The 20,517-nt window shown below is 41.9% G+C and overlaps 1 protein-coding gene across 5 annotated transcripts in view; it reads right to left on the bottom strand.

Moving 5' to 3' along the window:
• SMAP2 (small ArfGAP2) overlaps positions 1 to 20,118 on the bottom strand; it is a 47,773-nt gene extending 27,655 nt beyond the window's left edge. The window contains exons 1-3 of one of the 5 annotated variants that reach the window (XM_079938068.1): positions 19,589 to 20,118; positions 12,890 to 12,994; positions 10,740 to 10,843 (exon numbers count right to left, since the gene is read on the bottom strand). Coding sequence is in view for 1 of the 5 variants with exons in the window: in XM_079938065.1 (XP_079794191.1) it covers positions 19,589 to 19,691 (103 nt within the window). In the remaining 4 variants the exon portion in view is untranslated. The other 4 variants (XM_079938066.1, XM_079938067.1, XM_079938065.1 and 1 more) reach the window with 4 other exon arrangements.
• Between the last annotated feature and the right edge of the window lie 399 nt (positions 20,119 to 20,517).

The following is a 20,517-nucleotide window of genomic DNA, read 5'->3' as shown; positions in this document are numbered from 1 at the left end:
GCAACTAAGCCTGTGCACCACAACTACTGAGCTTGCGCTCTAGGGTCCGCGTGCCACAACTACTGAGCCCCAGTGCCACAGCTACTGAAGCCTGTGCGCCTAGCGCGTGTGCTCCGCAACAACAGAAGCCACTGCAAGGAGAAGCCCCCGCACCACAATGAAGAGTAGCCCCCGCTCGCCGCAACTAGAGAAAGCCCGCGCGCAGCAACGAAGACCCAACTCAGCCAATAAATAAATAAATTCTTTTTAAAATAAAATAAAATGGTCTTTCTCTAATGACATTAAAGCTTGTAACACTAGGAAATCAACAGGGAAGTGGAATGGGGGCTAGTGGGAAAAAAGGAGGAGACATTGTTAATCTTTCTCTTGCCGTTAGCAGTGCTTACAGACAATGGATTGGCCTTGACCTTGCTCTGCTCTGGAGCAGGGGTGGTGGTGGAGAAAATTAAATACAATTTTTAAAAAGCCTACAGAAAGTAATAAAACTAAAACAATAAAACAGCCAAAGGGCCAGCGCTAGAACAAGGCACATGTCTACTGCTGGGGGCAGCAGCTTTCTCAGTTTCTCTATACACTGGCTATTCATTTCCTTTAAATCCTAGGAAAACCGGTACTTGCTCTGAATTAGTCCAGTAACATGCTTGTACATATCTCATGGTATTTACCTGACCCCTGCTAGCCACAAAGCTATGGGCTAAAAGATAATAACTGTATCTCTAAAATTAATTAAACTACTCTGAAAAGACTGAAGGAAGGGCAATTAACTTTTAGTAAATTTAGCTCCACATCAATCTTATTTGCCTTATTTATTATTGGAAGGTAAAGATTTATTGCAGGTTAGGCTCTAACTCTTCCTTCCTGGCTATCCCAGCAGTGGACGGTAACTAATGTATACTTAGGTGATGTTTCTGGTAATAAAGACGGCCAAATCAAACAACCTGTATCTTTATTACTCAACTCTATTTCCCAGAATACTTCAGAAGGGAAAGGACCAGGTCCTAGTTTGACCTTTTTTTTTTTTTTTTTGGCCTCTGAAAAGGACATTCTGCCAAGGTATGTGCTGACGATGTCACTGCCCCATTTGAAGACATGTAATTTAGACCCCCACTGTCAACTGAACTCCAAACTAAGTGTGGCTTAAATTCTTCCATGATGTGGGCCTTTCTAGAATCAATTCTTGTTATTCCTCTTCTTACTTCTATACACCAACAAAGACATCACTTCCTCTAAAACGGTGTGTGTAGCTGCCAGCTGCTAGGTTCCAGCCACACAGAGAAATCTGAGAGGGTGACTCTCACCCACAGACACCCAGAGGCCTTTCTCTGATTTGGGAACAAGAGGCAGACTGAGGGACTCCCGGACAAGGTGAGTCCCTGATTCTACACAGAGGGCCTCTGACTGCCACAGAGGTGTCTTTCCAGCCAGTCCTGGAGCAGCAGCTGTGCAGTACTGCTGGCGGTGCTCTCTAAAAGCCTGAGGCCCAAGTCTCTTGGGGTTTCCCTGGGAGGTTCTGGTATGTGATGCTATGATTGTTTTCATAGTAGAGAGCTGATATATTTTAAAGAGGGGAAAAGAGCTAGCCGAAACATCTTCTGCCCGGGTTGAAGAATCTCATAAAGTCAGTGAGAAGATTAGACTGATTACACAAGCTGATGCCTGCAGCAGAGGCCAGTCCTCTGACATTACAAACCCTGAGTATGGCAAAACGTAATAATCTAAACATGTCCACCTCTTTACTTGAGAACACAGTAGATTTTCTTGAAAAATAACTAGAAGTGAGCCCCTAAACTTTCATTTCATGGAGGAATGGTGGCTTGCCTTCAAGGACATACATGGTTACTCAAAGATATGTCAAACTCTCTCCAACCCTTAGTGACTGGTGCCAAAACACCCTAAAAGCGCCTCAGAAGAATGCAGAACAACTTCAGAGGGAAAGAATGGATGGTATGGTTGAAAACACTCATTTTCAGGAAAGCCTAGGATAGCTTTCCCGAGAAGCTGCAGGATGGGGGCAAAGAGTGTGGGAAGTGAAGAAAAAAAAAGCTTGAAAACTCAATTACACGGGTGAAATAGGTTGTAAATCATAAAAAGAGCCAGCTAAAAAGATCTACGACAAAAACTGTGCTGGAGAGGACAAATTTACCTGCTCTCTTTAGAGATTATGTGGATGACGGCAATTTGGGATTAGACAAAAAGAATGGATCAGAAAATGGAGACCACCTAGACTATGAGTCAGAAGTCGATTCAAAGAAACCCATCCATGCTGTTACTTAAATGTTTCCTTAAAAAGGCTCGAAGAAGAAAAGCAAGGAACATTTTAAAAATTATGTGAAGATGGGCTTCCCTGGTGGCACAGTGGTTAAAAATCCGCCTGCCAACGCAGAGAACATGGGTTCGCGCCCTGGTCCAGGAAGATCCCACGTGACGCGGAGCAACTAAGCCCGTGTGCCACAACTACTGAGCCTGCGCTCTAGAGCCCGTGAGCCACAACTACTGAAGCCCGCATGCCACAACTACTGCAGCCGAGCACCTAGAGCCCATGCTCCGCAACAAGAGAAGCTACCACAATGAGAAGCCCGCACACCATAACGAAGAGCAGCCCCTGCTCACTGCAACTAGAGAAAGCCCAGGCGCAGCGATGAAGACCCAATGCAGCCACAAATAAATTAATTAATTTTTAAAAAATTATTGAAGACAATCAAATGAAAAGGAGCTTACAAGTCAAATGAGAAATTTCCAAACTGAGCAACCCTCTTTGCAATTTGAATATTCACAGCTTGAAAGTGAAATTCAAAAGCTTCAGCTGAAACTTCAAATAGTGACTGAACTACATCAAGAACATATAATGAAACTTTGCACAAAGTTTATCAAGGAGGGAATTTACTGCTTAGAAGTAAAGAAGAAACTTCCCAAAGTGTACGAAAATATCAGCAGTGTACTCCCCAAGTGCAACTCCTACAGAAAGCTGGCCAAAGACCTAGAGAGAGAATTGGAAAGAAACATTTCCTTCTATCAAAGACGGATCATGTCCCATGAGAAAAAACCCTCAACAAAGTTGGCTGGCATTTCTGTTGACTGAGAGAAAGCTCAACAAGCTAAGAAAAGAAATCGTCACAGGAGACAAAATTGGCCAGAGCAGGGTTTAAATTCCAGCTTTCCCCCAGGGGCTCCTCTGCCCTGCTATTCAGCAAGAGGGTCAGGGAATCCCTCTCCCTCATCAGGTTCCCAGGGAAGAAGGAGGTCAAACCGTGAGGGCTGAGGGACCCAGGGTCATGTCCAGGTTTAATTCCAGAGCAGCCACCTCCTAAATATCCACAAGCATAGTAGGACACCTGCCTAATGTTTTCTGTCTTTAAACGTCCTCTTGATTTCTCTCTTTAGTTAATGGCTGTTATTCAATTGATGCTACATTTGCTTTTACTATAATTCCTAAGATAGGGTTTAATATAATGCTTAAGAATATATTATTTCCACTTCACTGGACTCTCTAGAATTAGACAGCATACCTGCTATACGTTGGCTGCAATAAAAGATCCTCTATTACTTAAAGCATCAATTGAAGTTTGATGTGACCAGGTGGAGGCATTTGAAACAATACAGGAAATGCAACAAGCTGTTATTAAAAATCTATACAAGTAACAATATTTATCCCTATAAATTTTGATTGGTTTTAAAAACAATCTAAAAATAAACAAAAACTAAATAACAACATCCCCAGCTAATCTCAGTACTATTTTTATTGGTTTAGCCCTAAATGCATAGATTAGGGGAATTGACATTTTGCAATTTTTTGTTTCTTGTTTTTAAATTTCTCTTTAACCTCTGTTATTTTGTTTAGCAAATGCTTTGCTGTTTAAATGTTTTAAATTTTTATGAAGTCAAAATAAAAGTTTTCCCTTCTAAAAAAAACCAGTATGTTCATAGCTCTTGTTAAATAAATGCTCCCATGAGAGATCAGTATGAAAGTTGTGGTACACAGTGCTGGGCCTCCAAGTGGGAAGCCCCTCTCTTTCTGGAGAATCTTGAGTTCAGCCTGGAGGATGAGGTCTCTGATTATGCCAGTAACCTTAGGAAGAGGCCTGGATGCCTATCCACTGAGAAATGAGTAAAAGAGCCCTAAGTGCGCAGCAGCACAAGAAGGCTAGTTTGGCTTTATCCTCTGGGTCAAGTTCTCTAGAGAGAAAATTGCTGGTGGTGGATCCTTAGACAGTACCTTTCACATGCAGGAGGACCTGGTGCTGAAAAAAAAAAAAAATCAAGCAAGGTAACTAAGAATCTACACTGGTCCTGTGAAGCTAAGGCACGTGACCTCAGGATTCTGAAACAGAACAGGGACTGGGAACAAGCCGAGCGAGGTAGGATCAAAAGTTAAACCTTCAAAGAAAAGGGTGGCTGTTTTTTAGTTTCATATATTTTGTGATAAGTTCCCTTTTTTGTTCCCTCTTTGTACTCAAAGTTCTGAATGGTGTTAACAGGGCTAAGGGAAAAGAATCAAAGGAAGTGATTTGTGTCTATATATGAGCCAGAGCTTTAGAGCAGAGGCAGCAAGCAATACGATGAAAGCCAGAAGAAGCACCCAAAGAGGGAAAGAGAAGCAGGACACACTGGGGCCACCTGGGCAACTTTCTATCTCTACCTGTGGATTCTCTTTCCTGAATTCATGTTTTGGAGGTTCACAGGTTTGACAAATAAGGAAAACTGGACTACTTATACTTTCTGGATCAACTTAATATTGCTCACAAATAGCTCTACGTGGGGTATTACTTCCATTTGCAAAACCTCATTTTGTGAAAATCTTGCTGTCTCCATCAAGCCTTTTTTCCTTCCTCTTCTGACTCTCACAGCACTGTGTCATTCTCCGGTGGCACTCAGCTATGCTTGTTCTGTCGCTGGGTTTTATATTTGTTTTTATTCTGTGAGCTCCTTTAGGTAACAACTGCCTAAGTTAGCATACTTTTTAAAAACCTAGAATGAGTATTTTTCTTATGTGGACTTGAGGTTTGAATCCCTTATTACTCAGAAAACCACACAAAGGTGATTTAAATATCCTACATAGAAAATTAGGAGGAAGGGTGTCCTTAATGTTCCTTGTATCCTGGTTAGCTCGGATATTTTGTCTCTAGCTAATTTCCTCTGCACAAAGACCCTGCTTAAAGCATTCATGAATAAGCGAGAAGAGTGGTAGCTGAGGCATGGCTTCTCTGAAAAGGGGAGGGAGGAAATAAAAAATAGCTGCTTTCACTGGGGGCAGGAAGGAGATTATTTCATTAGGAGCCAAACAGTGAGACTATCTCAGTACAAACAATTGTTTGGCTTGAAGGCTCCATGTGGCCAATTACTCCGGCAAAGGCTCAGCTGGAATAGAACACAGAGCCTGCCAGGACTGAGGGATAGAGACTGACACAGGCTCAAGTGTCTCAGTCATGGCTCTGGGATCCCAGAGCATCCCAGCAAGGATGCTCATAGAACACACTCTACCCCAATCAGCAAAGAGCATCATTCTGCACCCAACCCAGTCCAGAATGTGGATTGAAAAGAGATGAGAAAATGATGACCAAAAAAAAAAAAAAGAAAGAAAAAGATGACACTGGGGACAATGTAAAGTAATTCAACCTAAAAAGAACATTTTGGGGGTGGGGGAGAGATAAATTAGGACTCTGGGATTAACATATACACACTACTATATATAAGATAGATAAACAACAAGGACCTACTGTATAGCACAGGGAACTATATTCAATATTTTTTAATAACCTATAATGGAAAAGAATCTGAAAAAGAATATATATATATATATATATATATATATATAACTGAATCAGTTTGCTGTACACCTGAAACTAACACAATGTTGTAAACTAAGTATACTTCAAAAAAATTTTAGTATAAAATAAAACCAACATTTTGTAGCAAAAGCAATAAGGATAAAACCCAGATCTTATAAGAGAGCTAGAACATTTCAATCACTACCTCAATGGCTTTCATCAGGCTGGGGGTTGGAGGTGTGTAGAGATGGATCGCTGAGCTAACAGCTGGGCAATTATTTCAAAGTTGGCCAGGTGGACCTGATATTTCAAAACTTGACATTATAATTAAACTAATTTCCTATCACTCGTGACCTCACTTCAGGAAACAGATGTTTAACTCGATTCTCTAGAAGTTATTGTCTTCACTCCCTGGGGACATTTAGTTCTTTATGTTTTTTAAGTTACTTCCCGTTAAAGCCTTAGCTTCCTCTTTGCAACAACCAATAGCTTCTCATATTCTGAAAAAAATACTGAAGATGCAAAGTAAGCCTGCCCACTGAGGGGAGGCATATCTTTAGAAGAAGCTACCAAAGAAAGGTGATAGAGCTCTTGACCAATGAGATTGCTCTTCATCCTCCAACCCCAGGACAGGTAATAAGCAGCAGAGGACCAATATGAAAATAGATATTAAAAATAGCCACATTCAAACAGTACCACTCTTCTTTCTTTAGAGCTGTGCTTCTCAACTGAAGCAATTTTCCCCACAAGTGGCAATGTCAATGTCTGGAGACATTTTTAGTTGTCACAAGTGGCAGAAAGTTGGGGTGCTACTGGCATCTAGTAGGTGAGGCCAAGGATGCTGCTTTACCTCCTACACAGGACAACCTCTCAACAAATAAGTATCCGAAACATCAATAGTGCTGAGAAACCATCTTGAAGCCACTTAGTTTGAAGCATGTGAGACATAAGAATATGCCAATCCTGTGGAAAAGCCGTTTCTCTTGTTCTGTAACAAAGAGATAAACATTTTGATACAGAATTCCCAAACTGGAAAGAACCTTAAGGATTATCTAGTCCAAGCACAGCTGGAGAATCTAAGGCCCGGGGAGGTCAAGTCATTTACCCAAGTTCATAGAAGAAATCATCAGCTGGACTGGAATGAGAATCATCTTTCTACACCCCAAATGTGTGTTATACATAGCAGATGCTCAATAATAGTCCCTAAATTGATATCCTATTCTTCAGGGGTTCTTTTCTCTTCTCACACACACATTCGCTGCTGCTGGAAAGCCCAAGGCCTGAGCTTGTGTGTGAAGGCTCATCCACACCCCTTCCCAGCCACGTTCCTCTTCCTCAGAGGAAGCCCAGAAGTGGAGGAGAGCGAAGAACAAGAAGCCAGGCAGAACTCATTTTTCACTTGTTTGAAGGGGAGCTCGTGCTTTTCACACAGGCAGAGAGAGGCTTTACACAAAACCTTCCGAGTCAGCAAATGAACTCTTGTACAAGACCACAGACATGTGAACTTCTTCCTTCCACGACCGTGTGCAGCTTTCCCAACACATCAGAGGAGCCCCAACCAATGGCAAACAGATGGCAAACCAGTGAGAGTTTAACTGAATCACAACCGTATCCAAAAGCTAGAGAACTTTCATCGCTACAGAAACAGCAGAATAGAAATGAATTCTGGGACCAAAATACAGATGGTTAGTCCAGGGACACGCAGAATGTTAGTCATCAAAACAGCCCTGGCTTAAGGGAGCAGAGCAAAAAGTGGAGATTTGCCCTTTCAAAAGAAGATATTCACTATGTTTCAAAAGCCAGGTGTTTCAGAATTGGGTATAATGAGGTACGGGTCGGAAGGTATGGTGCAAGTGGGTGGCGCAAAGATGCCAGCCGTGTGGATAGAAAGTTCCTGCAAAGGGGACATTACGCAGAGGAACTCAGAGCAGGTCTCTTGGGGAAAAAAATCGCGGCTTCGAAAGAGCCAAAGTAAGGTTCTTCAAATTAGACAAACCTGTTCCAGCAGGAACAAGGGGAGCTTCTAAAAGTGTTGCAAGGTTATGATTAATCTCTATGGCAGCTGAGGACAGTGTCTAAATATTTACTCCCAGCCCACAAAAAGGCTAAAGGACTGCTATTTTAGCCTCCCGTTTTACACTCCCTGCTCCATTTCCCCTAAAATGGTGTGTCTCACTGAGACCTCCTACGGAAAGGGCAGAATACCAGCTCTGTGACTGGCTCCAGCTTTCAAGGTGGTACAGATGCCAGAGCACACAAAAGAGATGGTGCACAGAAGCAACTGCCACAGAGCAACCTTGAGATTCACCTGCTCGGCTTCCTGCAACGTCACAGAGCTTCAAATCTCTGAGTTAAGAGTATGAGGGTGACTTTCAAAAAACTAAACAAGATTATGATCTGAACACGCATAACTAGAATAGTGTTCACGACGGAGACACAGACGCTATGTACCCGATGCTGTGCTTTAGCTAACAGGAAAACACGGGACTCAGTCCCTCTCCTCATGGAATTCACAGTCTAAGGAAAGCTTTGTAAAACAAAAACAAAACACAGTAGCTGTTATTCCCCTTTCCACCAATGTGGGGCTTCTAATCCTCCTTCTCAGTGGACTGAGTTTAAGTGAAGGAGCCCTGTATGAACAACATAAGATGCTGATCAACGGCCCAACAGTATTTCCACATACCAAGTATATAACGTGGAAATTGCACGTGAGATATAAGAATATATCTTGGCCCATCTTGCTGTGATCATGTCCCATAAATCTGTTCCTTACGGTCAAGCCTGGATTCTCCCCAGCTCTCTGTGCTCCTTGTCTCAAATGTCCACTGCCATGAGGCAGTTCAAAATGAACTGCCCCCACGGCAAGGCCATCCCTACATGGGCTCAACCCAGAGGACTCCCTGACAACTCCTTAAAATTAGAGGGCCCACATAACTACTCAACTCTGAACACATAAATAACCCATTAGTCTCACAGCAGCACAAAAATTCACAATGTCTCATTATCTTATAACACTGAAAAATTAAGACCCAAGGGTCCAACAATTGGGCAAGAGTTAAGTAATGATATATTCAAACAATGGAATACAATAAAGGCATTTAAATGTTTTTAATGTCATGAAAAATGCTTATGATAAATGTTAAGCAAAACAATAATGATACAAAATTCTAATAGTATAAGCTGAAATAAAAAATGGGTGATAAGGATTATATGAAATACCTTCTGCATCATACTTTTTCATACTTTCCAATGATTTTCATCACAAATATGAATAACTTTCATAATGAGAAAAAATAAAGTTTTTGTTCTTTAAAGAAAAGCATTTAATGATGTTTAGCTAATAAGCACAACTGGTCTGGGAGTCTGTTCCTATGGTAACAAATTTTTTTTTTTCTTTTTTCTTTTTGGTCATCCAGAATGTGGGATCTTAGTTCCACGACTGGGGATCAAACCCCCGCCCCCTGCAGTGGAAGCGAGGAGTCTTAACCACTGAACCGCCAAGGAAGTCCCTTTTTTCCCCTTATATGCATAAGAAGTCTAATGAAACTGAGCCTTATTTCTACTCTGCCCTTGATTTGAGTCACTTGTGCCTGGTGCCTATTCACAGACTAGGCTCAAAACCAAGTCAGAATGCTCAGAGGAGGTGATTTGGAATCTTCCTGATTCCAATGTTGTATTTAATGATGCTTCCTTTCTCTCACATAAAAGCTAGTAACGTTAATAATAGCACTCACACTCTACGAAAGACCTTTGCTCAAAATTCTCCTCAGTCTGAAACAGTTTCTCCAACCCAACCCTTCACATCTACCTTCAGAGAGACAAAGTCCCCAGTCCTTACAGCTATTATTTCAATACAAATGCTTTCAGCACAGCAGAAGAGCCTGAATCTTTTCTTTCTTTCTTTTTCAAATCAGCCGTCACACAGGTCCGTTGTTGCCAGCTATTTTGAACACAAGCATCATGATAAGAACAGGGAATTTCCTTCCTATTTCTCATCAGAGGGCTTGGGTCAGTTATAACCCAAGTGGTAAAGTATCAACAAGAAAAGACACCAATGCCTCTTCCCTCACCAGCATATGATATTACCAGTTCACATGGAAAATTCTGTACGAAATTATTTTTCAAAGGCATTAGAACAAAAACCGTCTAAACAATATTAAGACAAAGTTTTTAACTCAAGGCTTGAAACACTAGAGATCTCATTTCTAAATACACACACACACAGAGGGGACTTCCACTAAGACAAGAAAAGAGGAAGAAGTTAAAATTTACTTCGTGTGCACTTCAGGAAGTAACATTGTAGGATTAACATGTAAACTCACATCTAAAGGTATAAGCTCTGAGACAGAGGCATGGGGATTTATGGTCTTCCCATCACTAGCAACTGCTGTGAAAGACAGTATGGCTATTTGCAATAGAGGAAAAGAAAAGGTGCTCTATTTTCTCACATCTCTGTGCTGGGACAGGCTTATCAGCTACAGCTGACAGTAGGTCTCTCTTCCTCCTGTATTTGCTCTACTATTTTCAACACATGATAAAATGAGAAAGTTACACATTTGTTTTTTGGGTGTGGAGAAATGACATGAAGCCTGAGGGATCCAGTTCTCATTGTTTCCGATTAAGACATTTCTTTTTGAAAGTTTTGACTTGAAATTAAATAAGGATCAACAGAGCATTTTCCAAGTGGGCTTATGAAGTCCAGTACTTTCTAAATAAACCATATCCTACAGGTATGTAAAAATCAAACCAGAATATCCATAGGAAATATACAAATGGGGAAAAGAGGGCTACGGTCAACAAAAATGGTCAGAAAACTACTTAACATTACTTGAAAATGAAAACGAGCAGCAATAATAAAATCCCAGCAATATGTTACAAAGGTGGGATTCCAGGGCGTTTCAGCCACACAGGAGGGAGCATGGGGGTCAAGGCGAGTGGTGGACAAACTGAAGACAACCTCCAGGGCAACCTTACACTGATGGATGGCCACAGATGAAGGCAGATTTGGCTCATCTCTGGGGTTTTTCACTGGGAAGGGACCTGCAGTTCAGCCATCAATGGACCAGCATCCACAAAGCCTGTGGGGAAATATAGGATCCAGAAGAGTGGGGTAGGGAAGGAGAAAGTTTGGAAAATGGAAGAGTCAAATACAGTAGTGAAATATTGTAGTTATTAAACATGAGGCTTCAAAAACGCATAGCTGTACCTCTTAAGGTAAAATGGACTGCATGGGAACAACTGGTACACTGGGAAGCAGGCTGATACGCTTTTTACAATACCAAATTACATTTCAATCACATCTGTGAATTATAGTAGTACCTGCTAAGAGGAAATTAATTTTTGGAGAAAACAGAAAAACAATGAAACCTATGCAATTTTTTTTTTTTTTTTTTTTTTACCGTTGGTAACTTTACTCAATGAAGGTTCCTTATCCATAGCTTCTGTGGAAAATAACAGCCTAAAAGCAAACATACTCACACTCCACTGAAAACCCTTGTTGGCCTAGTTCCACCAATTCCATTAACGTGGCAGGCGCCCAAAGGCAGGTGACCTGATTGACAAAAAAAGCACTTCTAGAAAGTGCTAAACTTGTATCACGTAACTCATTAAACACTTTATAATCAAGGAGAAAACTAGTAGCCATAACTTGAGAAGCTTTGTCTTTAAATGGAGCAGCAGCAACCTTCCAAATAAGACAAAATATTTTTTATTTTTCAGGTTCAGTATAGAAGATAGTATGTCCAGTGATCTTACCTCTCTCACCCAGTGGTAACTGGACTGAATCAGGAGGCGGGTGGCACAGGCAAACCGATCAAACTATTTAAAAAAATACGTGGCACAAGGAAAACTTCCTTAACTATCAAGGAAAGTCTAATCTGTACCACGTTTTAAGGCTGCAATCCTCAAAACTCTCTTTGTACATCTTAAGTGTTACTTTGTTACTCAAAGCTTTTAGTTGTAGATGGGACAAGCTCAGTGCATACACATCATGCTTAAGCCTTCCCAGAATTAACAGGGTGGGAACTTATTTTCTGAGTAACCAAACGATAAATTGTCCTGGTGGAGACCAAAAGTCAAATACAGATCCCACAGAATCCGCACATCCTAATTATATAGGCAATGCCTATATAAAACTTACATTACTTGTTACGTGACTATACAAAGTTACATTACTTCCCAGGACTAATTACTGTTCTGGCAACAGTTAAGATCCTAGATCCTTTTGAAGCACAAGAGGTTATCTGCCTGAAAATCCTTCTTATTGCTTGTCCAAAATAACTGTTTACTTACAAGGAGAAAGAATTACATCTTGGAGATTTAAGTGCCTTTGTGCCTTTGCCTGTCTCAGCTTGGATCCTCCCCTTGCTCTACACTATCACAGGGAACTACATCCCCCAGGCTCCCTTGCCAACTGATTTATGAGTAAGTTCCACCAATGGGAGGCACTGATGAGGAAAGGCAGGAGAAGGAGGGAAGCCAGGGTAATGCTCTCTATCTTACTTGGTCCGAGTTCCAGCTGCCACCAGACAGCTCTTCTTTCCAGGCTTCTAGCTCACAGCAGATGGCTCAGGCTTCTAGCCTTTGGTGACACCAGCACCTTCTAATTTCCTTAGGGGCCTAGGAGCTCCCAGGTGTTGCCAATCTCTGGGTTGTCTCACCACCCCATTGACCTTCTTGGCTCTTGTATCACCTATGGAAACTATTCCATATTAAATTCCCTCTGCTTGTACTACCTACAGTGGCTTTCTGTTTCTCTCTGAAGGGTCCCTACCTTTAAAATACATTTTAAAACTTAGCTTTGCTAAGAATTACACAAACATTCAGATAACATATAAAGGATTTCTTCTAATAAGAAACAAAGGATTTATACTGTTCAAACAAATACTTACTGAGAGCCTGACCTGTGCCAACCATTGTTCTAGGTGCCAGGAATACTATAGTGAACAAAACAGGCACAAAACCCCTGCCCTCATGGAGCTTACATTCTAGTGGATGTGTTAACTGTAGCAAGTTACAATTTTAAGAAGTTAACTAGCAGAGGAATATTTCTTTAACAATAGAGGAATTTGGTAAAAGTGAATTAACTTTTAAGGGGTGCTACTCTACATAGACTTGGTTCCTACCTTTTCAATGTGGTATGCTGAACTGTCACACTCCAGGGGCCAACACAGAACTTCTTCAAAGTTAGTATCTACTTAAACTGGCCACTTGCTCAAACAGAAGTATAACTGTGATAAGGATTTAAGCAGACACAATGACAAAAGTTAGGCACTGTATGCTTAGAATGTAAAACACATTTGTGTTTTATGCAGATTCTTGTTGGGCATCTTTTTCACAGGGGATATCATTTGGAGGAATTGAGTCTGAGTCCACTTAATAAGTCACTTTATCTCTTCCTTATGGCACAGGTAGCTTTCAACATAACATACAAAGCCAGCTGCAATGTTCATAATGAGTAAACGTGTTGTGGTCTCCAGCTGCATGACATTATTTCCAAGATGGAATTTTCAGGCAGAACAGAAACCGACAATGACTCATGTGGTGAACAGTAATATAGACAACTGTGCCCAAGAAAGCTGCCACCTACACACCATAATGACATCAGATGAAAAATGCAGAAGGAAGGAAATTTTCTGATTTATTTAAAAGCAATAGATTTGTTGAAAGGTATACTGAGAGATGTGGCTGCAACTGCCTGTTTACACATCCTAAACACTGAACAACCAAGGGCACACTCGAATATTCAACACTCTTAGACTGCTTGAGTATGAGAGCACGCTCAGCCTCAAAATTCAACGTCATCAACTCCAGAAATGGCATGACATCTACTGCTGACATTTCACTAGACTTCTCTAAGATAGTTTAATGTACTCATGAGGGTACACTTCCATGGAGATCTAGTGGGCACAATACTCAGACCTTCCTTACTACTCAGCAGTTAGAGAACATTGCATGTTTGCAATATTTATAATTCCATTTGAGTAGCAGGTGGGCTTCCAATACTAGGGGCTTCTTACACAACAGGGAGTCTAAAGCATATTCATAATCTCAATGCCATACAGCAAGTCAACTACAGAGCTAGGATTTTAACCTTATGGGTCTCTGCCTACCTTATCCCTTGCCAATCCCCAACATGTAGTGAGAATATACTAAAGAATCTCACACACACACATACACATACACACACACACACACACGGTACAGCACATCTTGCCTACTGCACATTCTGCTTCCTCTGCCTGGAATGCCCTAAATTCACCTGACAAAGTCATGCTTATCATTCAAGACATAGCCTACTTGACTCTCTGAGCCATGACTTCCTAGGCAGACTTTCTTGCTTTCTTCAATGCTTTCATTTCTCCCTGTACACAATCCTACAATGATAATTACTACATTGCATCATGTATCTGCTTACACATCTGCTTGCCCATTAGACTATAAAATCCTTGAAACCAAAGGCCCTATCTTTTAATCTACATGTCTTGGTACAGTGTCTGACACAAAGCAGGTGCTTAAGAACTATTTTCTGAATGAATATATATAGTGTGGGATTGTACTCTCAGGCTTGCAAAGAGTTCTTAAAAGATAAGGCATTTTGTACTCTCTATCTATCCCACTGCCACTGGATAATGGCAAGGAGAACGAATAGGAAAGTATCTCCCAGGGAACAGGTTTAACAAGTTAATATTAAAAGACAACCTAGTATGTACATAATAATTAAATGTTGAAATTTATGAACTACTTTTATGAATTTAGATAATTTTTAAATATTGTTAAAATTTGTTGAACTAAAGAGTAATATAAATAAAATAATTCATGTTTCAAATGGAAAAAAAAAAAGACAACCTAATGGGGACTTTTATAAATTACTTTCAGTAAAACTGTGTCAACCTGACTACAACCGTCAGAGTTAAGGTACATTAACTGTAAAAAGTCGGAAAGTTATTTGATTTTGGCTGGAGAAGGGTATTTAACAACTAGAGATGGAAGGAAAATTCCTTCTGTTGTCCAGATCTGATGCAATTAAAAAAAACCTCTTAAGAGGTGCCACAGATACAGCTAAAATAATTAGAAATTGATAGGAAAGTTCATTTCTAAGGAATGATATTTAACAAGCAATGATTTAGCTATTGACAGAAAACAAAAGTAAAGCAAAGCTAGAGATTAATTTACCAGAGTTAAAATTTGGGACTAATATTAAAAAAAAATGTCTACAGAAAGATTCCCTGGTCTAACCTTTCATACAACTTTGAAGAGTTAGGAAACATCCAGAGACCATCCTCAAGGGTACCATAAAGTCCTATAGGAAATGGTTTTGGCTTAAAAACTAGGTGGTTTTTTATTTGGTGAGTTATTCAGTGAGTCATTCTAACTGTGGCTTCCAGTAACTAGAGTATTTAAGGGAATAAAGTCTGAAAGTGAAATGAATAAAATCAAGATAAAATAAACAAGTTCAGCAATGGTAATAATAAATAATGCCTACATTTGTGTAACACTTTAGTTTACGACGCATTTTTATTTTTCAAATGAGGAAAATTAAACTGAGAAAGGTAGTGTGCTGAAGGTCACAAAGCTAAAATAATCAGAGTAATGGAGTTTAACTGTATGTTCCAACATCAAAAGTCTACAGCTCTGATTCTTTGCCACCTGAAAGGTGAGCCTACCTGTGCTATGGATGGGCCTAGGACACTTTCTAAGATGACTTCAATGTGAGTAGCCGTTTCCAAATCACTTACGCATATCTTTCAACTTAATACCCTGAAAGAATGGGGACGCTCTTTAATGTGCATGGAGAGGGACTATCCATGCCCTCCACGTTATACTGTGGACTGAAAAATGCCAGGTGCCATGAACTGTGGGTAACATGCTACTATTTGCATAAAAACACTGAAAAGAAATATATTTAAATGTAGTTTTTTTGTCCATGCATATACTATCTCTTAAAAGTCACATAAGAAATTACTAACAGTGGTAACTTGCAGAAGCACTGGAAAATGATGGCTAAGGGATCAGGGACAGGAGCACAACTTTTCACTGTACATATTCCCTTTTGAACTTTTTGAATTTTGAACCACATGAAAGTGGTTTTGCAAAGAGTGAATTGAAATTTAAGAATACATAATGGGAGTTGGAACAAAGGCAATGGTTAGGTGATTCAAAGTGAAACATTTCAGAAATGGGATGTAGCAGAAGAACAGAGAAGTAAAAAGGTATTACAAAGTTTTTGTCAGACTCCAGAATTCCGTGTGGTATTTCACAGTTAGAAGTAAGTATTCCTCAAGACCATCAAACTTCTTCCATTCTAATTCTTTGCTCATTAAACAGCTCTCAATTTTTCACTAACCTTGATACTGAGAAAGGAGTGTCCCAACAGTGTATATAAGTATTCAGGTCATCAGAAAGGTAGATCCTTTCATCGTAAATAAGATAGTGTCCAGTTTAAACAAGTCTTTTGTTGTTCCGCGGCATGTGGGATCTTCCTGGACCAGGGCTCAAACCCATGTCCCCTGCATTGGAAGGCAAATTCTTAACCACTGTGCCACCAGGGAAGTCCTAAACCAGTCTTTGACAAGGTTGATTAGGGGTTATTCCAGGCACACTGATAAAATACGCAACTGCAGAGCTAAAGACTAAACCTTAGACCAGTATAACCCCACCAAGGGTCTATCCAAAAACGGGACCTGGCCTCAACTAGATGGAATTAACCATTAACATATCTGAAATTTCCAGTATGTTTGTCCTCTGTTCTTCCACAACTTAAGTCAGTCCAAAATTTTACCCTAAAGGTCACAGTAACTTAAGGGTTTTGGGTGATGAAACCACATCTTTCAGCCTAAAGCAAGTCACAGCATTTTTTTTAAAGGCAATACCAAAGCAGCCTCCGTTCCCACACAGAAATTATTTCAATGCATTAGAGGTACCGGAAACTGGTGAGTCTTATGCTCAAGAGAGTTAAAAAACCCCAGGACCAACAAAACTTGTAGTATACAAAGAGAACACATGTTTATTCTCTATTCTGATGTTCAAATTACATATCTAAAGATAATATCATTCTTAAATCAGTTTAAGATTTTTTAAAAAAAGATTTATTGCCAGAGTTATTTTGGAACATTACAAAAATACCTGCTCAAAGGTCTGCAGTTCAGGGCTACATCATCTGATTTTTTATTAATGGATTAGCAAGCAGTCACTCACCAGGTCCTATACAATTAAGCTCTCAGTTTTCTAAGGAAGAAAGGACATGAGACCTACAGATAAATACTCAAGTACAAACCTTATTTTAGCTTACAGCTTTAAAATTCCTCCTCCCACTAAGTGTATTATTATTATTTATTTTTACCAGAGCTTAACAGCTAACTTAATCTACAGATGCAAGTGTCTCTTCCTTCCATGGTCTGACATTTGTCCACATGATGATTACAACAACTAAAATCAGGAAAAAGGAGATGGAAAATGAGTAAAAGGAGTTGAAAGAGTGGAAGGGGCTAGCTAATTCACAAACTGGATAAACTGAGGCCACAACAAATGTCTTAACTGAAAGATGACTGACTGACACATTGTCATCTCCTTTTTAATACAATGGCCGAGTCACTGAAGCCACCAAGCCAAAATGTAAAGCTAATTTGTGAAAAGAAATTGTTTCAGAAACCAGAATTCTACTATCAAGAGCAGTTAATAAAGTTTACAAACCAGCAGTTACTAGCTCTCATTAAGAATGAATTGACTAATGTTTTATTACCTGATCCCCAGTAATTCTGTTGATAAAGAGCAACGGAAAATTTGGAGGAAGAAGTGATGAATCAACCTCTCTTCCATGTGTTATATTTTATAGGAATATGAGTAAGTATAAGAGTGGTATGCAAAATAGGGGATGGGGTGGTACTAATCATCAGAATGGCATCTGACTCCCCAAATGTAGCCATGCTCACTCCAGTGGGTTGCTTCACTGTGACTTAAGATCTGTCAACTGAGGACACAAGGGAATTTGAGTAAAACCAAGAGATATACTCTTAAATTTTAAACCGAATCTTCCAATAGATCTAGCACAAGATCTCACAAGAGTCAACTATAAGAAATTAACTTACTCAATGTAAATTGATTCTAAAGTACTTTTTAAAATGAATTATTGCCAATGCAAAAATTCAGGAGAGAAGTCTGGGGACCTGCTTTCCTAATGGCACATGTCATTTATCCATTGGTAAAGGTACTAAAATATCCTACGAGGTGTCCAAATTAAAGTATCTGTCTCCTGTTCTCCTTAAATAACGTTACTTCTCGGACTTCCCTGGTGGCGCAGTGGTTAAGAATCCGCCTGCCAATGCAGGGGACACGGGTTCGAGCCCTGGTCTGGGAAGATCCCACATGCCATGGAGCAACTAAGCCTGTGCACCACAACTACTGAGGCTGCGCTCTAGAGCCCGCGAGCCACAACTGCTGAGCCCGTGTGCCACAACTACTGAAGCTCACGTGCCTAGAGAACGTGCTCCCAGCAAGAGAAGCCACCACAATGAGAAGCCCGCACACCACAACGAAGAGTAGCCCCAGCTTGCCGCAACCGGAGAAAAGCCCGCGTGCAGCAACGAAGACCCAACGCAGCCAAAAATAAAAACAAAAAATAAAAACAAAACCTTACTTCTCTAAAATAAAAGGTAATTAAGTGAAAGCGTCAATTAAGCATGTACTTCCTTTCTCGATACTGATAAATACAATTGAACCTTTGTTGTGTACTATACGCCCAACACGCTATATGGCAAACAATCCAGGCAAATTCACTGCATTATGAACAAAAGTAAATTAACAATAGCTCCCAAAATATATCCCTTTCTACCCAAACCAAAAAGGAAAAGAATTTTCCCAACTTCTCCAATTTATATTCCAAAGAATTCAGAAAGAAAATAAGGAAACAAAATATTTATAATCTATCAATTTCGAGTGCAAATATTTCACTAATAACCAAGCTTTCGTAGCATACTGATTTGTAATTGTATCAAATCATGAATCTTTGAGGGCACAGAAAACAAAGACTAAATGGCTCTGCCAATCTACAATGGTCATATTTCACCTTTAGAAGGGTGATGGCCATGAAAGCAACAAATTCGATGTATCCCTTGCTTCCTCCTCCGCACTGATTAAACCAATCCTGCACTACAGACACAGTCTGCTAGTTTCTGCCACCACACACACATCAGGCCTCCAACACACTCCACAAGCCAGGGCTAGGCTGTCTAGAAGTCCGCACTGTGTCACTGCATAAGGCAGTTCCCCCTCCACACATCCAGAAAGAGGAAAGCCACCTAAGCGCTCTGTCAGATCTCAGCAAGGCTGTAAAATGACAGATGGAACTACTAACCAAATAGCAGGCAGCGACGCTCACCACCTTTAAAAATCATTTAAGCAGTTTTCCTCCCCGTCATCTCGCTTCTCCCCGCCCCCACCCCCACCCTCGCGCGCACCACCGCAGTTCGCCCCCAGCTTCGCAAGCGGAAGGCTGCGAGCTCTGGGCTGCCTCTGGACTGACAGTCGGCCCAGAACTCATTCAGAGCCCTGAAATACAGACATTCTCACCTGCACACACCACGCCACTTCCACCCACACCACCACCGCCCCACCCCCCAACCACACACACTCGCCCTCCCAACCTCTCCCCACACCAATCCCGGCGCGGCAGAACACCTAGCAGCCTCATCAGCAACGGTAGCACGCGTTACCATTTAGATGATTCGGGCCACCTAAGCTCCAGAGACCGCCCCCTCACCACACAGGCCGCCTCCCCCGCGCTGCCCGGAGGCTGGACCCCTCGCCCGCCAGGAGGGATGCGCTACCTTTAGACTGGCAGTCCGCACAAAACTTGTTATCCTCCTCCAGCAGCAGGTTGGCTAGGACCGCCTGGTACCGATCCACGTCCTTCACCGATTTGCCCGTCATGGCCAGGGTGCCGGCGGGGGCAGAGGGCGACGCGCCCTCCTCGCCCCCAGAAACCCCTGCCTCAGTCCAGAGGTGAGGACTCCTGGTCCCCCGCCCAGGGGCACCTCCTGAGCGGGGAAGAGCCCTCTCCCACCGCCCGGCCCGGCACCCCTTCTCGGGTCAGCCGCGCCCGCCCCCCACTCTGCAGCCCCTCAGCGCGGCGCCCCCTGGCGGGCTTAGGGAAAGACCCGGGTCCCGACGACGCTGCCGGACCAGGCAGGGACCCTCAGCCCAGGCAAGGGGGGCGCTCAGGCCTCCTGCGTGCCGGGCGCAGAGACGACTCCCAGGCCTGCCTGTCTGTGAGCCGTGCGTCCCGCGCCTCGGTTTCCCTGGCAGCTGCTGCCAGCCCTGCCACCACCTCTGCCGCCTACTTCCGGCAGCTCTTCCTCTCCTCCTCCACCCCTCCCAGCCCGCGCATGCGCCCCGCCCCCACCGCTTCGGACTGGGCTCTTCCCTCCGCTCCGCCTCTCAGGAACCAATCGGGGCAGAAGTGAGGGGCGGAGCTTGGGTGGGGCGGAGGGGGAAGTGGGCCCGCCCCTGCATGTCCTTGGAAAAGAATGAATGGAGCCGGAGGAAAGCGAGTGGAGAGAGTAGAGGCAAGCGAAGGGAAACAACAATTAACATTAGCTGAGCTCTTACTATGTGCCAGGCGCTGTGCTAAGCGCCTTATATGCATTATCCCAATATAATCCCAAAACCTCTCTACGAGTTAAATATTTACCATCCTTATGTAACGTGGTGGTTGTGAATACTCCAAAGTCCTCCAGCTTATTCTTTCCTTCAACAG

The sequence above is a fragment of the Stenella coeruleoalba genome (genome assembly GCF_951394435.1).
Source record: "Stenella coeruleoalba genome assembly, chromosome: 1".
Lineage (NCBI taxonomy): Eukaryota > Metazoa > Chordata > Mammalia > Artiodactyla > Delphinidae > Stenella > Stenella coeruleoalba.
This window is presented reverse-complemented; position numbering and strand designations above follow the sequence as displayed.